The 20930-nt window shown below is 38.9% G+C and overlaps 2 protein-coding genes across 5 annotated transcripts in view; one reads left to right on the forward strand and one right to left on the reverse strand.

The window, feature by feature from the left end:
- mier3b (mesoderm induction early response 1, family member 3 b) overlaps window positions 1-10109 on the forward strand; it is a 31559-nt gene extending 21450 nt beyond the window's left edge. For 2 of the 3 annotated variants that reach the window (XM_047381364.1, XM_047381363.1), the window contains exons 2-13: window positions 5306-5330; window positions 5509-5654; window positions 6136-6258; window positions 6384-6507; window positions 7678-7751; window positions 7871-7943; window positions 8085-8233; window positions 8369-8450; window positions 8761-8855; window positions 8968-9095; window positions 9217-9371; window positions 9496-10109. In XM_047381364.1, the coding sequence (XP_047237320.1) occupies window positions 5556-5654; window positions 6136-6258; window positions 6384-6507; window positions 7678-7751; window positions 7871-7943; window positions 8085-8233; window positions 8369-8450; window positions 8761-8855; window positions 8968-9095; window positions 9217-9371; window positions 9496-9971 (1578 nt within the window). In that variant the 5' untranslated portion in view covers window positions 5306-5330; window positions 5509-5555 and the 3' untranslated portion in view covers window positions 9972-10109. Of the gene's footprint in view, window positions 1-3143; window positions 3168-5305; window positions 5331-5508; window positions 5655-6135; window positions 6259-6383; window positions 6508-7677; window positions 7752-7870; window positions 7944-8084; window positions 8234-8368; window positions 8451-8760; window positions 8856-8967; window positions 9096-9216; window positions 9372-9495 lie in introns of those variants that run through there. The other variant, XM_047381362.1, reaches the window with a different exon arrangement.
- A 3093-nt stretch (window positions 10110-13202) lies between these two features.
- elac1 (elaC ribonuclease Z 1) lies at window positions 13203-19971 on the reverse strand. 2 transcript variants are annotated; one of them, XM_047381365.1, is made up of 5 exons: window positions 19684-19964; window positions 17356-17562; window positions 16500-16558; window positions 15166-15376; window positions 13203-14788 (listed from the first exon to the last, which is right to left on the reverse strand). In XM_047381365.1, the coding sequence occupies exons 1-5, from the start codon at window positions 19838-19840 to the stop codon at window positions 14304-14306; spliced, it is 1119 nt and encodes a 372-aa protein (XP_047237321.1). In that variant the 5' UTR covers window positions 19841-19964; the 3' UTR covers window positions 13203-14303. The 2 variants fall into 2 exon arrangements, with proteins under 2 accessions (XP_047237321.1, XP_047237322.1); XM_047381366.1 differs by lacking the exon at window positions 17356-17562 and having other exon boundaries at window positions 19684-19971.
- Window positions 19972-20930: the final 959 nt, after the last annotated feature.

A 20930-nucleotide genomic window follows, 5' to 3' on the forward strand; every position in this document is an offset into this window, starting at 1 on the left:
TATATTTTAGATTCATTGCACACTAACTGAAATATTTCAGGTCTTTTATTGTCTTAATACGGATGATTTTGGCATACAGCTCATGAAAACCCAAAATACCTATCTCACAAAATTAGCATATCATTAAAAGGGTCTCTAAACGAGCTATGAACCTAATCATCTGAATCAACAAGTTAACTCTAAACACCTGCAAAAGATTCCTGAGGCCTTTAAAACTCTCAGCCTGGTTCATCACTCAAAACCCCAATCATGGGTAAGACTGCCGACCTGACTGCTGTCCAGAAGGCCACTATTGACACCCTCAAGCAAGAGGGTAAGACACAGAAAGAAATTTCTGAACGAATAGGCTGTTCCCAGAGTGCTGTATCAAGGCACCTCAGTGGGAAGTCTGTGGGAAGGAAAACGTGTGGCAGAAAATGCTGCACAACGAGAAGAGGTGACCGGACCCTGAGGAAGATTGTGGAGAAGGGCCGATTCCAGACCTTGGGGGACCTGCGGAAGCAGTGGACTGAGTCTGGAGTAGAAACATCCAGAGCCACCGTGCACAGGCGTGTGCAGGAAATGGGCTACAGGTGACGCATTCCCCAGGTCAAGCCACTTTTGAACCAGAAACAGCGGCAGAAGCGCCTGACCTGGTCTACAGAGAAGCAGCACTGGACTGTTGCTCAGTGGTCCAAAGTACTTTTTTCGGATGAAAGCAAATTCTGCATGTCATTCGGAAATCAAGGTGCCAGAGTCTGGAGGAAGACTGGGGAGAAGGAAATGCCAAAATGCCAGAAGTCCAGTGTCAAGTACCCACAGTCAGTGATGGTCTGGGGTGCCGTGTCAGCTACTGGTGTTGGTCCACTGTGTTTTATCAAGGGCAGGGTCAATGCAGCTAGCTATCAGGAGATTTTGGAGCACTTCATGCTTCCATCTGCTGAAAAGATTTATGGGGATGAAGATTTCATTTTTCAGCATGACCTGGCACCTGCTCACAGTGTCAAAACCACTGGTAAATGGTTTACTGACCATGGTATCACTGTGCTCAATTGGCCTGCCAACTCTCCTGACCTGAACCCCATAGAGAATCTGTGGGATATTGTGAAGAGAACGTTGAGAGACTCAAGACCCAACACTCTGGATGAGCTAAAGGCCGCTATCGAAGAATTCTGGGCCTCCATAAGACCTCAGCAGTGCCACAGGCTGATTGCCTCCATGCCACGCCGCATTGAAGCAGTCATTTCTGCCAAAGGATTCCCGACCAAGTATTGAGTGCATAACTGTACATGATTATTTGAAGGTTGATGTTTTTTGTATTAAAAACACTTTTCTTTTATTGGTCGGATGAAATATGCTAATTGTGTGAGATAGGAATTTTGGGTTTTCATGAGCTGTATGCCAAAATAATCCGTATTAAGACAATAAAAGACCTGAAATATTTCAGTTAGTGTGCAATGAATCTAAAATATATGAATGTTAAATTTTCATCATGACATTATGGAAAATAATGAACTTTATCACAATATGCTAATATTTTGAGAAGGACCTGTATATGCCTGGTTGCCACCGTGAAGCATAGAGGAGGAGGTGTGATGGTGTGGGGTTGCTTTGCTGGTGACACTGTTGGGGATTTATTCAAAATTGAAGGCATACTGAACCAGCTTGGCTACCACAGCATCTTGCAGCAGCATGCTATTCCATCCGGTTTGCATTTAGTTGGACCATCATTTATTTTTCAACAGGACAATGACCCCAAACACACCTTCAGGCTGTGTAAGGGCTATTTGACCAAGAAGGAGAGTGATGGGGTGCTGCGCCAGATGACCTGGTCTCCACAGTCACCGGACCTGAACCCAATCGAGATGGTTTGGGGTGAGCTGGACCGCAGAGTGAAGGCAAAAGGGCCAACAAGTGTTCCGGGGCAGACCCAGAATATGCTGCAGGACTATATCTTCTTTCTGGCCAGGAAACACCATATGATGCCTCAGAATTAGTTGTAGAGAATTGCTGGGGAGTGAGATGTCTGGGTTTCCCTCCTGGACCTGTTATCCCTGTGTCCCCATCTTAGATAAATAGAAGAAGGTGGCTGGATGACTGGATGGAATTTGCTAGATAAGGTTTGTTTATCTCCAGTTTTCAATTGGTAATGTCCTGCAATGTTTTCAATGTGTCCCTGTAACAACACAGCTGATTTAAATAATATCATGTGGTAAATAAAATCATATGTTTGGTAATGAACTACCAATTTAATTCAGTTCAGCCATGAAAACATCTGATGTGTAGTCCATTGACCCTTGAGAACTAACTTCGAACAACACTGTGCTAGCTGTATTGACAAGTGGAGATGAGAATGATGTAGCTGAGGAAGAGCTGAGGAAGCTGAGGGTCTCCATCCCAACTGAATTCCAAGACCAAAGAAAGCAAAATATGAGATACTGGTAACTCCAAAATGTTTAGTGCAGTGTTTAGTGTTGTATGTATGATACATACTATTATGAGCAAAAGGAAGTGTTTGCCCAGGGCACAAGTGATGCAAGATCTATCCTGTTCTATTATTATTCATTTGTTTGTCAAATACATATTACAAAATGAAAACACATGATGTCTGCCTAAGTGAACATGTGAAAAACTTTTTAAAAAGCATGTTTTAGGAATTGATGTCAAGTTTTCCGCCAAGCCTAACAATGATTAAAAACACTTAAAGGAAAATCCTTAATCAGTTTGTAATTCATACATGAAAGGGAAAATACTAGACTTGATGAGCTATACAACCTGCTGGGAGGATAATGGAACAAAAAACCAATATCAGTAAAAGAGATCTTTGAAAATAAGACAGCTGCAATATGTAATAAGAAGACCAGGAAATAAATAGCTCTGAGATCGTACTAGGAATGTTCCAGCAAACTGATACAACTGCTGTTTCGCAAGGTATTACTAGGGCCGATGACATGACACCGATTATGTTCTGGGTGAAATGTTGATCTGACTTTCGTTTTTTCACGTTTTTCCCTAAATTTTCATCTGTGAATTTACCATTTATTGATGAATACCGTTACTCTGATCAGTGGTTGGTTTGACCGGTGTCACGACTACAGCCGTCACCTGGACCTCTGATTGGCTCAGAGCTCTCATCCGGGTATTTCGCTAGGACGAGCTCATTAGCTAAAGGTACCAATATGGCGGAGGTAAGAGGGAAAACAGGGGAGAAGCTCCCAGTCTTTAATCGATATTTTTTGTATTCACGTGTTTTAGTTTTAATCTTTATGGTATCGATTGGGGAGGAAAATGTTTTTGCTGCATGTGTAGCGTTTTATATGTCATAAATGTCAGGTTTATTTCTAGAAAATATGCTTGAATGTCTGGACTGATCCTTCACTATCAGGCCTCTGCGCCTTCGCTCTCAGCTGCTTCGCAGTAGCGGTTGTGTAAATTGATACGTAAATTTAACGCTAGCCCCCTGCTTAAAAGAAATAACAGGGCATTTCGCTTTCATTATAAATGAAGTTTTATTTTGGCAGTTTAGGCAAATTTTACGGAGCTTTTCTTCAAAAGAACATCTTTCTCCATCGATGATGGCGCGATACAAACCAAATTAGTGTTTACATTTTTCAAAGCAGAGCGTTAACATCCAGGTTTTGGGGCTAGCTTCGCGGCTAACAAACTATCGGGAGCTGGTATAACTCAAATCTTGCTGTTGCCATTTACATTCGGGCCTGATTCATTTGGATGTGGTGAAGAATCCTTGTTCATTGAATCAAATCTAAAATTGTTTGACTTTACTGTGTTTGTGGTGCGGCTCATGTCAAATTAGCTACATATAGCAGGTAGCTATAACGGTATTTCAGATTATTTATCCCCATCAAGGATTGTCAGTATGCGTTTTGGATGGATGTGTCAGAAGCATTTAAGATAAATGTCTACATTTGGTCAACCATAGTGTATGTTTTATGTCACTTGTAGTTTGTCTTTTTTCAGTGTTACCATTTTGGTCACATATACAAATTGTTAGACCTATTGTGCCATACTTTTTTAAGCGTTTACTTCATGTATGCAGCTATAGAAACGTCATGCACTTTTTTGGATATAAGTATGCTAGCAAAATTTTGAAGAGGCGAATGTTAAATGATTTAATCTGAAAGAGCATTTAAACAACTTTTGGATGGCTCAAAGATCGTATTTGTTGGTTTGAGACTAAGACAGCCACCGTGTCTTAAAAGCTGAAATATGGGTCTAATTTATGTCCCTCCATTACTGATAAAATAACTGATCTGTCTTTTAATGTGTTAGGAACAAATGGCTTGTAATAGCTCATTATTATGAAATACGATATCATCAGCAATAAAGACAGTGATGAAAAATAGTCTGTCTTGAAACAAAAAGGTGTATATCTTGCATTTTTTTTTTTTTTTTTTTTTCAAATAAAGCAGTCAGTCATTTTCTACCGCTTTTTCTATAGTGGTTCACGGGGGAGCTGGTGCCTATATCCAGCAGTCTATGGGCAGGGTACACTCTTGACAGGTCGCCAGTCCATCGCAGGGCAACACACAAACAATCATGCACACACTTAAGGGCAATTTAGAGTGACCAATTAACCTAACAGGCATGTCTTTGGACTGTGGGAGGAAGCCGGATGTACCCGGTGAGAACCCACGCATGCACGGGGAGAACATGCAAACTCCATGCAGAAAGACCCCCGGCTGGGAATCAAACCCAGGACCTTCTTGCTGCAAGGCAACAGTGCTGCCAACTGCGCCACCGATGGCTAATGTAGAATGTTGTTGGCCTCATAGCCAAAATATTACTTAGGCAATTATGCTAACTTCTACAATGTCAAAAAATATATATAATTAGGGCAATTATGCTATGAGGCCAACAACATACTAACCAATCAAATCTGTTGATTTTTGGTATATAAGTATTTGAAATTGTATACCAACAGAGAAACCTTTCAAAGAAATCTGCTTGTTTTCAGGGTCTGTTTAGATCATTTTAAATTCTCCAAACTGCTACCCGAAACACTGAATAACTGGCAGCGGCAGACTAGTTTATAGTAACATATCTAATAATGATGCTTCCCGATGAAACCTTGGTAGTTATCTGAATTTGCGACCATACTTAACATGTAGCTATTTGTTTGGGTTAAACCTTTAATGATGATGTTTGATATAAAGATGTATGAATGCCACTTTGTGTTAATTAGCTTATAGATTCTGATTGGTTGCAAATGTCTCATGTACATTCATTAATGTTTTTCCTTGTAGAGATTTTTCTCCAAGTGAGTTAAAAACATGTTAAACCATGTTTTTTGCTCTCTTTTTTTCAGGCTTCTTTAGGAAGTTCAAGTCCAGGTAAATAAATGTTCACCATGAATTATTGTCTGTTTGATATACTTAAATATTAGAAGGATACTTACTAGCCTAATGACTTTGAAATATCAGGACAAATGCTGTCTTGTGGCTTATGTATCTTTCTAAAAGAAATGTTTTAGTGTCATGTCACTAATATATTTCTGTTTCATCTATTCAGTTGGCTCTTTATCATCAGAGGACCATGACTTTGACCCAACCGCAGAAATGTTAGTTCATGAGTATGACGACGAGAGGACCTTGGAAGAGGAGGAGTCTCTAGACGGTGGGAGGAACTTCAGCTCTGAACTTGCAGATTTGGAAAGGGTAAACTATTGCTTTAATCATTTGGTTTGAAATGATGTGTTTCTTCAATTCAGTTTTTTTTTTTTATATATAGCGCTAATTCACAACAAATGCCCTCTCAAGGCACTTGAGTCAACAAGTTAGTTCAGTCCAAACATGGACAGATTCAAAGTCAGTTACATACGTTCCAATTTGATCCTAGTTATCAAACACTGTAGTAGAGTTCAGTTTATTATTCCAATTGGTTAAAAGGATTTCCACCTAATGTAGCCATATAAGTAGCAAATATGTTTTACCACTGATGCTTTTCTTCTTTGATTTGAGCTTGTCTGTTTTGCAAACATTTGTCAAACTGATTGATTTACTGTTTTGATGGCATATAGCTATCCACAAATGACACAATGTTAAGTTGTCAGTCAGATTTTTAAGTCTACACATCATGCTGTGATTCAGATCACAGTAAAAATGGACATTATTCATCTTTTCCTTTTTTTTCTTTTAGGAAGGGAACATGCCATTGGAAGAACTTTTGTCTATTTATCGCTATGAGGCCTCAGCAGGCTCCAGTGTGGACAGTTCCTCTGGGGACCTGACTGATGAGCTGCCTGACATGACATTGGATAAAGTAAATTACCTGTTGATATGCATGTAGAGAAAAAAAAACATATTCAAGTTTTATGTCTGAAACAAAGTAACTAGTTGTGGCCTATCTATTTGTATATGGAATTTTTTTTTTTTTTGTCTCACCAGGAGGAAATAGCGAAAGATCTGTTATCTGGGAATTATGAGGAGGAGACCCAATCTTCAGCTGATGATCTCACCCCATCAGTTACCTCTCATGAGACCACTGATTTCTTTCCAAGAACACTTCGATGTAAGTTTACAAATTCTTGTCTGTAACAGTTGGTATGTAGCATGCTGTGGGTTAGTAAACAATAACAAACAACCGACATTGTTCTGTTAAGTTTGTGACTGAGTAACCTTAAGTGAATATTTGGACTTCTATGTGATGGTATATTCTTAAATCATTTTTGGGTTAAAGAAACTTAAAAAATACAATTCAAGCACCAAATTTCCCTAAATGTCCCTTTTTATTTCGTAGGAGCCAGACTTTGCTGTTAAAATTGTCCGAGTAATTTCTTAGGGCTTTCTTTGGATCTGTCAGTGGTTTTTCCTGTCAGTGGTTTCTAATACACCTTCAGTGAAGCTATTGTACCAGACCATTGGATTTCATTTGACGTTTTAATGCGTTACAGACAACTTTCAAAATATTAGTTTGAAATTGCAACATTATATGCTTTCTTACTAACAACGGGCCACAGTGAGACATAATGTGGATCATGTTTGGTTCCTAGTTATAATAAATTAGTTAAATGTACAATTTTTTTTTTTTTTTTTTAAAGAAATTTTTATTTGCTAGGGACAGATACAATAAACATAGATCATTATGCAAAATAATCTGATGCCTGTATCATAGTGCTTATAGCCATAGCTAATTCGCAGCACCTGTCCCTTGAAAGGCTTTTAACAGTTAAAATAGATAAAAAGTAAAAACAATTACTATAAATGCAATCAGAAATGTCCAGAAAGCAGTTTGTACTAATAAATTCACTGTAATAAAATTAACACATCCACTCAAGATCAAACAAATGTGCATGGACAAAACATTTTGCAAGTTGATTTACAAAGAGTTATTGTTGGAAAAGGTGTGTCATATTTTGGCATGGTGGACTGTGTCAAAGATAAAGTGGCTGGCCCTGAAAGAGAAAACCATCTACAGCAGTTCAACTATATGTGAAAGTCGTGCCAAAATAGCAAAAAAGAAAACATGCAAAGGCCCAAGTAAAAATCCTTTGTGGCATTTGAAATGTTTTGCCAATATACACTAAATCCAGACACAGTTGTCTGTGCTTTCTATGACATCTCCAAGAGAAAAAATGAGATAACCTTGATTGTTCCAAAATTTAAGTAGAGGTTGAAGTCTAAAACCTTGGAACCAGGAGGTAAAGGTGTGCGTTAATGTGATTTTGTTTTGCTTTTTCAGCCAATGCTATCTCTGATGGGGATAAAGAATCAGAGTGTGATGATCTTGGGCCAAGCCCTGATGACTCCGGAAAAGTAAGTGATACATTTTGCTATGAATTACATGAATAGAGGTGAACGTCAAGCGACATTAAATCAGCCTTAATCTGCCTTTTCTTTAAACTTGCTGTGTTTTTTCTCTCTTTTTTTTTAAGGAAATCATGGTAGGAACAGATTACCAAGCCGAGGTGCCATCTTGCCTCTGTCACTACAAAGATGGCGAAAAAGGTAACGGCTGCTTTTTTTTTTGCAAGCGTGCATGAATAATACATCATTAAACATCACTATCTACAAGATTGCCATATCGTAATAACAGCAAGAGAAACTACGCAGCAGACCTAACCCTAAGTCATCTCCTCTTTTAAACAGCGTATGAAGATGACGACGAGTTACTCTGGAGTCCTGACATTTTGTCAGAAAGCAAGGTTAGGAGTTATCTCTCGGAAGTATTGTCACGGACAACGGATGAAAGCTCTGGGTACGACATACCAGGGTTGCATGTTCGAGATGATGAGCAGGTAGGTCACATCTACTTGACAGTCCTTTGATGCAGTACATAGATGTTTTGTTTTTTTCCCCAAGATTTCTATAGATGATTGTTTTTATCTGATGCATGATGCATTTTTCCAATTCCAACACCTTTTCCAATTAAGGCTTTGTATGAGCTTGTGAAATGCAACTACAACACCTGTGAAGCACTAGAAAGATACTGTAGCCACGTGAAATCCTCTAAAGGTAAGCAAAAACATTTTTTTTTTTAACTTGAGAAGGAAACGGTCACGTTGGGCAGATTTTCATATTCCGATAGGTCTGTTTTTATTAGCATTGTCAGATGAGGTTAAACAGCAAATCTTGGAATATCCAAAATAAAACAAATAATGATTAGCTTAATGCTTCAAGTTTTTGCATTAACTTGTGAATATTTAGAAATATTTAATTGTGGTGAAGGATAACTCAATCATCTGGACTTCCTCTCTTAAGTGAAGTCAGACATTACATTTTAGATGACTTGAGGGCTCACCAGTGAGTTTGTGTTTTATTTTAGAAAAATCTCCTTCATGGTCGGAGGAAGAATGCAGGAACTTCGAACACGCTCTGCAGATGTATGACAAGAACTTTCACCTTATTCAGAAACACAAAGTAAGGCTAATTGTTTTTTTTTTATTGATGTACTTGTGCAAAAGTAAAAAAACATATATATATATATATATATATATATAATGTCTGAATGTTAATATTTTTGTGCCCTTAGGTAACAACACGGACAGTAGCAGAATGTGTAGCTTTTTATTATATGTGGAAGAAGTCTGAGCGCTTCGACGTCTTCGTGCAGCAGAATCGGTTTGGGAAGAAGAAATACAGCAGCTATCCTGGTGTAACGTAAGTCTCCAGAACATGTTTATTTGATCTTTTAGTTAAGTGTCATCCTACACACACTGCAAAACACATAAAAAAGTAGACATGATGTTGAAGAAACAATTTTTGTTATTTTTTTGTGCAGTGACCTGATGGACAGGCTGGTGGATGAAGCAGAAGGACTGGCTGTGGACAGCTCGTCCTCTGTGTGTTCAGGAGCAGGTGGAGGAGGAAGGATGGAGACCACAACAGAGCAGCAGCTCAGTTTGCTCAACTCCATCACTGCAAGCGACCTGACAGGTTTGTATGGGATTTGGATTTGGACTGATGAAATGCTTCCTAGTAAAAGATTTTCTTAATCCACGAGATTTTCCTCAGTGTTGTATTAGCTGTTCTGTGCTAATTTAGTTCTATCTCCTCTCAGCTTTGAGCAACACTGTAGCTACAGTATGCACTCCTGGAGAGGTGAGTTGCTTGGACTCCTACAGCTTTCCTCCTCTGGAAAGTCTCCATCGTGGATCCCTGACCCATGACGAATCCCTTGGGTTCCCTTCCAACGGAGCCGACCCTGACTGCCTCAACATGCTCGATGCCGGATTCTACCACTCAGACTTGGGCCAGCTCGGAGGAGTGTGCGTCAACAAGGACTGTGAGCGGCCTTCCAAGAGACTCAAGATGACGCTCCCTGACTCGTTTATCAACGATGTTTCCGTTGCTAACCTCGGGGTGGACTTTGAATCCCGACGGACAGCGACGCATCACCACCGAATCACCGGGGCCAAAATGGCCGTGTCTGTCACAGACTTTGGGAGTTTAGCTGGCAGCGGCGAGCCCAATGGGTTTCTCGGAGCGCACGCACGGCACCACACACAACATACTGCAACACTTCAGTCAGAGTGATCTTCCTCGTCTTCTTCCTCTGTTCTTCCCTTTTGAAACCTTTTTTCTTGCTTGTACATAAGACTGACCTCACTGGAAAATCTGATTTGTTTAAATTCAATCATATATATATATATATATATATAGATATAGATATGTATCTATATATATATATATATCTATATATATATGAATATGAATATACTTTTTTCATTTTTGTGTAATATGACATCAGTGATGTCTACCATATAGAACTAAAATCTTGATTTCTCTCAAGAGTTTATATAGCCATTTATTTTATTTTCGTTTTTGAGATGTGTAACGTCCATGTATCGTGGGGCCCGGAAGCTGCTGGAGGAGAGCAGTGAATCTTCTTCCTTGACATATACACGCATTTTTAGCGCTACTCTGTTATCCTGCCATTCTTTTCAGCTGCCAAAACAGATTCAGTTTTCTGCCTGTAGTGTTAGCAGTTAGTTGCCTGCCTTTGTTATTTGATGTGGTACTTCTATTTAATTTTTTTTAAACTGTGTTTGGTTTACAGTTACTTTTCAGTAATCAGGATTGTGCTGATGGTGTTTTTGACCTTACCCAAAAAACTACCTGAGTAGAAGCAAAACTATCATGCAGATTAGCTGAAACACCTGGAAGTGTTGGGACTTAAGCTGCAAAGACCCTTCAGTTTCGGTTAATTATTTATAGAGATGCACCAATCGGAATCTTGTTGCAGATTTTTTTGTAAAGCTTTGACCTGTCCATATTGAGTAGATTGTTTTTCTCCAATTCTGATGTTCAGAGTTTTAAGCTATAAGAACACCTAATGAAAAATACAGTTTTCTCTCCCCTGAGTAGTGATTACTTAGTTATATTACGAGCTGATGCAAGGTCGTGGCGTATGTGGGAGAGGAGTTGCTGTAAAACCGAATTTTAGCATTAAAAAAACAAGCTGATCATGGAGTTCAGATTTTGTTAGCAGTTAGACTAGCATTTCCAAACCTAGAATGTTTTACAGACGGAGCTCAAAAGAAAAAAAGGAGAGCAACTCTGTTGACTAAAGTCTCTCACTTTCCTGCAGCCTAAATGATCCGCAGATGTCATCAAATAAATACAGTTTCTCTCATTTTAAAACAAATTGCAGATGCTGAAAATAACTAGCTTTGAATCTTCTTCACTCCATTACAGTATCAACCCCTGAAGAGAGTTATTGTTGGTGGGACATGATGGAGCTTGCATATGATGCATTGATTCGCTTTTAAATTTTAAACTGTATAGAGGTTGTTTCTTGGTGCATCTCTGGTCTTTGAGTTCATATCGACTAACGTGAAAGGTGCAGATCTTTGCAGTATCTTCATTTTTTTTACTCGTCGTCTCAAACCCAAATTCCTGGCCTCGATTTGCTGTTTTACCTTCATGCTTTTAAACAGCCGGTGAAGAAAACATTTGCAGTCTGACATAAAGGGAGTTGCATAGTTTTTCTTTTCTCCCTGTTGTGAAATCTTCCTCAGAACAAACTGTAACAGCAATATTGCAATGCAAAGATTTTGGTTGGGTTAATAGCCATGTAAACACTGACAGTAAAGTTCTGTATTTATTGAGTATACTTTGACCTTTTTAAGACTTAATTTAATACTTTTGAGTTTGTTCATGCTGCTCTTTGGCAGGTTTACCTGTATATGTCTGTTATGAAATATGCTAGAATATGTTCCTCAATCATGTAGCGCCATTTGTTTTTCACTACTTTCAGGTGGTGTTCTGTTTATTTAAGGCCTATCTTAGTTGTGTATGTAGATTCTGCTTAGCCTGTACTGACGATAGATGCCTTTATAAAACCTGATTGACAATTTCATGGGAGTCTAGTAGCAGAAATGGAGCAGCTTTCACTTGACTGAATTCCATAATTGTAAAGAAAAAAAGAAATAGTTCAGTGGGTCGGCGTCAGTGAATTGGATGCAGTAGTAGTGTTTACTTAATTTATCTATGCATCGTGCTATGAGTGTTTAGTTTATTTCAGGGGCTGTCTTGTCCAGTCGATGTTTGCATTTCTCACCCATATTGTTTGTGTACAGATCAAATTCTCACCCACTAACCATCACCAGGTTCCATCATGTAAATTCGGTTCGAAAGCCCAGCATCAGAGAGGATATTTACATCTGCATTTCATGTAAATAATTAGCCTTTAAAAAGCTGATTAACTGACCTCTTACACTCGTGAGTCTGTGTTGATACAAAGGTTTTAAATTTGATTCTGTCAGAAAGGCAATAATTTGTAGATATGTACAGACTTTTTGTTTTGACTTATTCCAATCTCATCACTCGGTTCAGACAGTCCCAGTACCCAAAAACACCAGGCAGCAGCTGAAACCACGCATGCCAGCTGTGCCTGCCTCACAAGGTTACCACAGAAGACGGCTTTACCTAAAGACGTGCTGGTATTAATGTTGCGCTTTTCGCAGCCATGTGTAAAAAAAAAAAAACACCCATCTTTCTTTCCTAAATCTTTTTACGTGTTAATATTTGTGTTGATGGTAAAGGGATGGCTGCTGAAGCGAAGTACGCAGAGAGCTCGTCTCACCTTTAATGCAATGTGCATAATGCAGTAGGTCCTCCAAGCTCTTCTAGCTTTAGCGGTGCAGTGATATTTATTTCACCTGTGGTTTGTACAAAAACTAAAAACTGTCAGAATGTAAAGGCCTTTAAGTAGTTTGAGTAGGTTCTCACTTCCCTGTGAACTCAAAAATGTGATATTTTATTAATATCCCTGGTATGAGATTTGTGTGTGCAGGAAAGCACTAAACACATTTATTTTATATTTTGTATTGTGTTTAGAAGTTTAAAAGTTAAACAGAATATAGCAGTCGTGGTTTTGAAAATGAAACGTCACTTCCTTTGAAAACGACAAACACCTTTGAATAAAAACCCTACAAAACCTGAAAATGTATATCCAGAAATATAGACAATCAAAAACTTCACTATGAGAAATGTTCAAGATGTTATCTTTATTGTTTATAAGAATTGTACATAAACATTGCTGTTTTTCTTTCTTTTGTTAAACATTATTTTGTATTTTCTGTTGTACTTTAATACCTTGTGTACAGATCCAGAAATAAAACTCTGGAAAAAGTTTGAAGATGATTGCATCTTTATTTTTAATTGGTCATGGGTAATATTACAGTAACCTGAAGACAGGTTCAATGACAATAAGTGTTATTTAGATCAAACCATCAATAAATAAAAACCAATTCAGGCCAGAAAAAGGGTGTGAATCTCTATATTGTAAATGAATCACAAAAATGGTATAAGTCTGAGGCTGCTTGACATCACCCCTCTAGACCTGAACGGTCGGATATGAGTCGTCTGCCACAATAAGTACCCGATTTAACCCAAAGCCAACTTCAGCGGACAACAGGAAGACTGAAAGGATTACAGAAAAGTTGCTCTAATTTAACATTTTGAGTTTTCAAAATGAGGGCTGCACAATGTAAGGGAAATATTCTATATATGATAAAATTGGTGAATGTCGTAACAACGATATGACTAGCAATAAACAAGTTAAAAGTTCTGATGTTTGAAGTCATAGTAACAGGGACCACAGATAGAGTAGTTTATTCCACCTACAGGTAAAAACTTGTTTATGTCTGCAGTTTTGGCATTGAAACAACTTAATTGTAGTTTTCTAATGACTTCAACAATTTGCCTGTTATTTATTGCAGTTCTGGGCGTTTTTTTGTGAAATGCATATTGCGTACAGTGATTTATCCATAATGATAATCTCCTCAGCCTCTGTCAGTCATGGAACATGATGGATTTGGAAATGGGGACAGCCTTCTGGAAATTCTCTCAGAAATACACACAGAGACTTATGTTTACAGCTAATTGTGTTAACTGCTGATATAGAATAAGAATATTAAAAATGTTAACTTTACAATTTGTATTCCTTTGTTTAAAATAATAAATCCTGTTTTATGGTAGACACACTGAGTTAAGTAATGGCCACTCAGGGCAGGAAAGCTAAATAAATATTTTTAATACTGCTAATTATACTTCTCAAAGAGAATTGGCTAAAATATTGACATGTCAAAACATTCCACAAATAAGTGGTCAGAAGTTGGCCACAAATCTCTGATCTGTGCATCTCTAGTGATACCTTGAGCTGAGGTCTGTTCATTTATAATTTGTCTTTTTCAAAAAAAAAAATAATAATAAATAGTTGATGACAAAAAATTACTCTTTGTATTGGATATATGTCTACTTGTATCTCTGGATAACATTTTGGCTCATACCGAACAGTGATAAGTACTTCTAAAAACTAATTTACACACAGCATAACCATATACACCTACATCACCTTAAACCTTAACTGGTTGATGGTCTTCTGAGAGGAATGGGAATAGTCATAAAGTCCTCAGCCAAAGTCACCTCTACACCACAGTCCTGTAAAGCTTGGTCAGCCTGGTTCTTGAGCTCTGAGACGTCGTCCTCGCCTCCCTCCTTCTTTAGGGAACTGGGTTTGTAGCGCTGACTGAAGTGGTATAGGACCAGCCTCCGTGCAGAGCAAGTCCGAGCCACAGCAGCTGCCATCTCGGGCGTGCTGTGTCCGTGCTCCACAGCTTTCTTCTGATGCTCATTCCCAAGGGTGGCCTCGTGAACCAGAACGTCGGCCTCGTGGCAAAGACGGAAAGCTCCCTCACCAAGAACTGAGCTACAGTCACCGAAAACACAGACTTTCCTCCCAGGAATATCTGCTTCCAGAACCTCACTGGGAAGCAACAAGCGTCCACTTTCAAGAATCATGGACTTGCCAGCTTTGAGACGCCCATACAGAGGTCCAGGTTTAACACCTAAAATTGAAAGAAAAAAAAAACAGTCAACAATCATCATTTAAAAAATTAAAAATAAATAATTGTGTGTTTAACGTAATGAGTTATGAAGCATATTATTATCATTTTTAGTAGTAGTATCTATTTAACCCTAAACCGGGTCTTTAAAATCCTAACACATTCAGGACAAAAAAAAACATCTGCTTCCCAAACCTGTTAGATATTCATGCAAACACAAGGAATATATAAACTAAATTCACTTAAAAAACATTTGACTTACTCCATATCTATTTAAATGTGTGGTTTTAGTTTATGTCAAAACAGTCATTTTTCTATGGGAAATTCAAGACAGTCAAATCCACTCTCAAGTTAATGGTAAAGCAGCAAGTATTTGTTACCAAGTTCCTTCAGTACTTCTGTTTTCAGTCTTCCAGGACGATCGTGCTCCTGGATGCAGAAACCAAAGGAAGGGATGCGGTGAAACAGCCTGAAGGCCTTCACCACAAACTTATTGTCTTGGAAAAGGAGGTAACTGTCGCTAGAGACATCCAGGGGGATCGTCCTGCCAGGCTGCTCCTGTGGATGGGGAGGACCGCTCTCTGCAGTCATCTACAATGGGAGACAATTATTAGACCTCAGGGCAAAAAAAACCTACAAGCATGACTGACATAACACTAAAAAAAGACATTATACTCACAAAAAGTTAGAGATTTTTAGCTTACAGGTGGAATTTGTGTAAATGTAAAACGTTCACGCAACAGTGATATTGTATCATGAAAGTAGCGCATGCGATGCTGATTTCCTCATGTCAAAAAATATACTGACACAAACAGCAGTGGTAGGTATACCACAACAACAAATGTCAATGTTTCAATAACGTGTCATGTGTTCTTGAGCATCAATTGCTGCATGACGACGACATCTCATGCTGTTTAGGGCTGCAGCTAACAATTATTTGCAAATCAATTCATCTATTGTGCATTTTTTCGATTAACCAATTAATAATTGAATAACGAAAGGTGCTTAATAGGAGATTTTTTTAAATCAGAATTTCAACCAGGTGAAGCTGTGCCCACATTGTAACACCACTAAAGGCTCCTGTGGTGACCACAGTGGCTGAAGCATAGCTCATAGGATCCAACACCTGAAACATTGAACAGCTGGACATGTGCATTCAGACTTTTAGAAAAGGTCACATTAAGTTCACTTGTAAAGGTTATAGTGCATTTTGTGTTCATCCTGAAATGTCACCCGAAAACCGAGTATCCCTAATATTTTGTGAGTAGTGTATTTTGTTATAATAATTTAAAGCGCCCATTTTCAAAGAAATAGAAACAATTGAAGGGAAGCCGGAATAATATATTTTTTATAATTATATAACAGATTAGACTAATTTCAACAGCTTGTATCTGAAATGGTAAATGGACTGAACTCATATAGCGCCTTTCCAGTCATAGCGACCAAATAAAGCCACATTTACAAACCGATACCCAGATCGGTAGGCAAATAGAGGCCTTGCCCATGTGGCAGGAGGAAGCTGGAATCAAACCCACAACTTTCCGATTGCAAAACTCTTCTCTTCACACTGAGGCACAGCTGCCTCACATGATGCACATGGTCCATTTCTCATGATGACAGTTGAAGGTTGAGTTTCAAGGGTCAAGATTTTCTCAGTGTTGCTCAGCTTTTTATTCACCTCTAACTCCTCCTTCAGCAAGAAAGATACGCTTACCTCCAGACTGAACTGTCCCTCTTCTGGACACTGATCTGGAGTGGGCTCTAGCTCATGAACTAAAGCAACAAAGAGACAAACAACAAGCAGTGGAATTATCAAAATACAACAGAAAAAGAAAAGTTTTAAACTAAATGACAGGATATAATATCTTCAATACTCGTCGTCTTCCGCTTATCTGGGACCGGGTCGCGGGGCCAGCAGACTCAACAGAGACGCCCAGACGTCCCTCTCCCCAGACACCTCCTCCAGTTCCTCCAGGGGGAGCCCAAGGCGTTCCCAGGCCAGCCGAGAGACATAGTCCCTCCAGCGTGTCCTGGGCCGTCCCCTGGGCCTCCTCCCGGTGGGACGTGCCTGGAACACCTCCACCAAACTCCTGCTCCGCTCGTACAGGGACCGGATGGCCCCTAGTAAAGGGCCACCGATTCCATACTCCTGGAGCACCCCCCACAGGGCATCACGAGGGACACAGTCGAATGACTTCTCCAGGTCCACAAAACACATGTGAACCGGTTGGACAAACTCCCATGAACCCTCGAGTACCCTGTAGAGGGTATAGAGCTGGTCCAGTGTTCCACGGCCGGGACGAAAACCACACTGCTCCTCCTGAAGCCGAGGTTCGACTATCAGCCGGACTCTCCTCTCCAATACCCTGGCGTAGGCCTTACCTGACCGATTGCTATCTTCCGAACGCTGACGAATGCTATCTTCAATACTGAATACCATTTATGTTTGAGGGTGCATCATATTTTATTTTCAAACTTTATCAAGTACCTAAAGGCATTACATAAGGTCTGCTTTCATGTTTTCAGTTCTGTCCTGAAATTTAACAACAAAATATTTGCTTTGGACCTGCCTGCGTAAGGAAAGAGCAGCTGGGATCCCGTGAGACCAAGAGTCACCCTGAGAAACTTCCTGAGGCCCAGGGGCCCGTAGATGTCCACACATTTCAGGCTCTGCTGGATGTCAGGGTTGGTGTTGAGGCTCACGGTGCAGAGGAGACCAGGCAAACCGAACAAGTGATCTCCATGCAGGTGGGAGATGAAAACCTTAGTGATGCGCCCTGTGTGGACACCATGACATGATGTTAAACAGGGATCCCCGGATGAGGTGACAAGCTTAATCATTTTGCAGGTTGCATAAATAAAGCCATAACCAAATGTTTTGAAACCCACACAAATCTTGTTTTTTCATCAACTTTACTGCTTTGATATTTAAGATGCTGATTTGCAATCAAACTCATTCACCCTGTCATCCTAAGTTAAAAGAGTAGAATGGTTCCTTTTAATAGGACGGGGTATTTAAAATTCTCCTTCTCAACCATGGTTTCATTTAAGAAAGAACATGCTATCATCATGGCTTTGCATCAACCAAGGATAATGGTGCCAGAAGGTTGAACCTAAATCAACCAATTATCAAATCAAGAACTTTATACAGGTTCAATCGGTGCAAAAATAAAACTTTAGAGTGACCAAGAAAGTCCACCAATTGTCTCCTCAAGACAATACAACGAAGGGATTGGGTTTTCATCAGTGCAGAGATTGCTCAGGAATAGCAGCAACGGTGAGAGTTCTTTGAGCATGTCCAGTGAAGTGGAGACTTGGCATGATGGCAAGAAGGCCATCAAAGAAGACACTTCCCTCAAAGAAAGGTATCCAGGACCGTCAGCCACTCTGGTGGCTGTATCAAGGTTTGGACATCCATCATGCCAACAGTATTCTAAGGAAATTCATGTGTGAGGCTACCTCTCTTCCTAGAGAGTGGACTCAGTCCCGTGTTTTTCTTAAAATCACTCCCATGAATAAAACATGTCAGAGTATCTTACAGGTGATCATAGCAAACTGACTGGTAGTTCGGAAAATTCTGTCAGGATTGTCTGGTAAAGTGCAGAGTGGTTGAAAATGTAAGAATGAGGCAGTTAAAAATCTAAGCACAAAAACATCATATGCAGGATTTCTCAAGGCTCCGTTCTCAGACCACTTTCATTCAATATCTATATGCTCTTTCTAGCTCAGATGATGGAATACTTCATCATCTATTCACATACATATGCTGATGAAACAGAACTTTTTATTTAAGCACATGACTACAGCCCATTACAGTTACTGAGTTAGTGTGAGCACGCAAAAAAACCTGTGTTTTGAATTCAGAGATTTTACCAACCCCATCTATTACTAAGACTGCCCACTATCATTTTAAAAACATTGCAACAATAAAAGGTTTCTTGTAAAAACACAACAGAAAAACTGGTGTTTGCTTTATTTTCAGTAAGTTATAATACTGTAATAGGGTCTTTATTGATCTCCTATTAGACAACTGCAGCTCATCTAAAATACTGCTGCCAGATTCCTGACCAACACCAGAAAAAATGATTATAAAAATGACTATGTAGTCCTGAATGGGCTTACATACGTTTCAGACTCGGTGGTGATCTGGTATGAAACCAGGTGGACCGCTCAGGTCATACTAAGTTCCCAGGACCAGAACTAAACTAGAGGCAACAGTATTTAGTTATTATGTTCCTCAGCTCTGGAACATAAATGTTTACAGCAGTTCTACCAGAAAGAAACCCAGAGATTATTTTAACAGTTAATTTCAATCAAATCTTAGATCTTTACTTCAAATTTACACTTACTTACATTGACACTTAGCTTTAATTTAATCCATTAAAGGGAGAAATTCTGGATCCATGGCAAGTAAACCTTCTAGATAGATTATTCCTATTGTTGACCAAATGGTTTGAATAAAGCCGATTCATTTTTTGAATAAAAGCCTTTGAAACTTCTGAAATGCGTTTTACTGAACTTCAGGATACCATAGATGCGTCTGATAACATCAACCATCAATGAAACAGTAAACATTGCAATATTTCTTCCAGACTCAAAACTCTGAAAGTACAAGCAAAATGGAAACATGTCTTGAGTCATTTCTAACTTCTGAAATTTCCTTTTGACTTATGAGCATGCCTATTTCTTTAAATCCAAACAAGAGGAACCAGTTAACCTTCGGATTACATTTCATTTCAAACGCTACAGAGAAAATATAGTACTCCAGGTAGTTAAGGTTCAAAGCTATGATAACAGAAAGAGAGAGAGTGGTAGGTTTGTGTCAAAATATTTAAAGTAAGAACTTTCTTCTTTTTTAAAGCTTCAAAAGACTGAGTGGAGTTCTGCAGGTTCCTCACCGGCTCTGAGCTGGCTCTTCATCAGTTGGGTCTGGGTTCCCTCTCCGCAGTCAAACAGCCAGCACTCCCCACCCGTCCGCAGCACCACAGCCGAGGCGCCGCGGTGAGGAGACGGATAAGCCGACCCGGTTCCGAGGAAGGTCATATCCATAGACATTCTCCTAAAGTTTCAGGAGATCAATCTAAAATACTAAGTGACGTGACACAGTGCCGTGAGCCTTGCTGCCTATCATAACAGGTCACACAGTGATGACGCAAGATGTGCGACGATGCGGCGCTTTATGGATTGGCCAGAAGGACGCGCTAAATATTCAGATTAATAGTAACTTCAAGAATTTTTGACATTAGACCATTAGATCTTTTTCAGTCATTTTTATCTAATAAAAATGCTATAAATTAGTTTTTTAAACATGACATTTTCAAAGAGTAAATATGCGTATAAAAGTTAAAATCTGCATGAAGATTAAAGAACTACATACTCCGTCAGGACTATAAAATCGTTTGTCATCATACATACATAATCACTGTTGCAAATGCATACTTATTTCATTTAGATACATTTGCTTCTCAATAAATTAGAATATATCATTAAAAAGTTAATTATTCCAGTGATTTAACTCAAAAGGGAATCTTCTTTACAGATTCAGTACACACAAAACAACATATTTAAAGTGTTTATTTCTGTTTGATTTTTGATGGGTATGTCCTACAGCTAATGGGAACCCAAAATTCAGTTTCCCAGAAAGTTTGAATAAAAAATAAATAAATAAATAAATATAGACATAAAGTCCAGATAATAATGGTGAAGACTCCTGACCGGTCACTGACACCATCCACAAGGAGGGGTAGGCACAATAGGTAATTGCTAAAGAAGCAATTAGCTAAAAATTGAGTGGAAGAAAAAAAAATTGTGCTAGAAAATGGTGTACAAGCAAAAGGGAAAGCTGCAGCCTTAAGAGAATAGAGAAAGCAAAGGCCATTCAGAGATGCACAAGGTGTTGACAGCAGCTAAACAGGTGAAAAAATAAACTAGAATATTATTGAAAAGTTTATTTATTCCAGTTACTCAGTTCATTAAGTGAAACACATTATATAGATGAATTACACAGTCTGATGTTTTCATGCCTTCAACTATGTTAATTATGAAGAGTTTGCGCTTACAGCTAATGGAAACACAGCATTTGAAATTAGAATACCACGAGATCAATAAAAACATTTTCATACAGAAATGTGGAATTAATAAAAAA

The sequence above is a fragment of the Girardinichthys multiradiatus genome, chromosome 12, assembly GCF_021462225.1.
Source record: "Girardinichthys multiradiatus isolate DD_20200921_A chromosome 12, DD_fGirMul_XY1, whole genome shotgun sequence".
Classification (NCBI taxonomy): Eukaryota; Metazoa; Chordata; class Actinopteri; order Cyprinodontiformes; family Goodeidae; genus Girardinichthys; species Girardinichthys multiradiatus.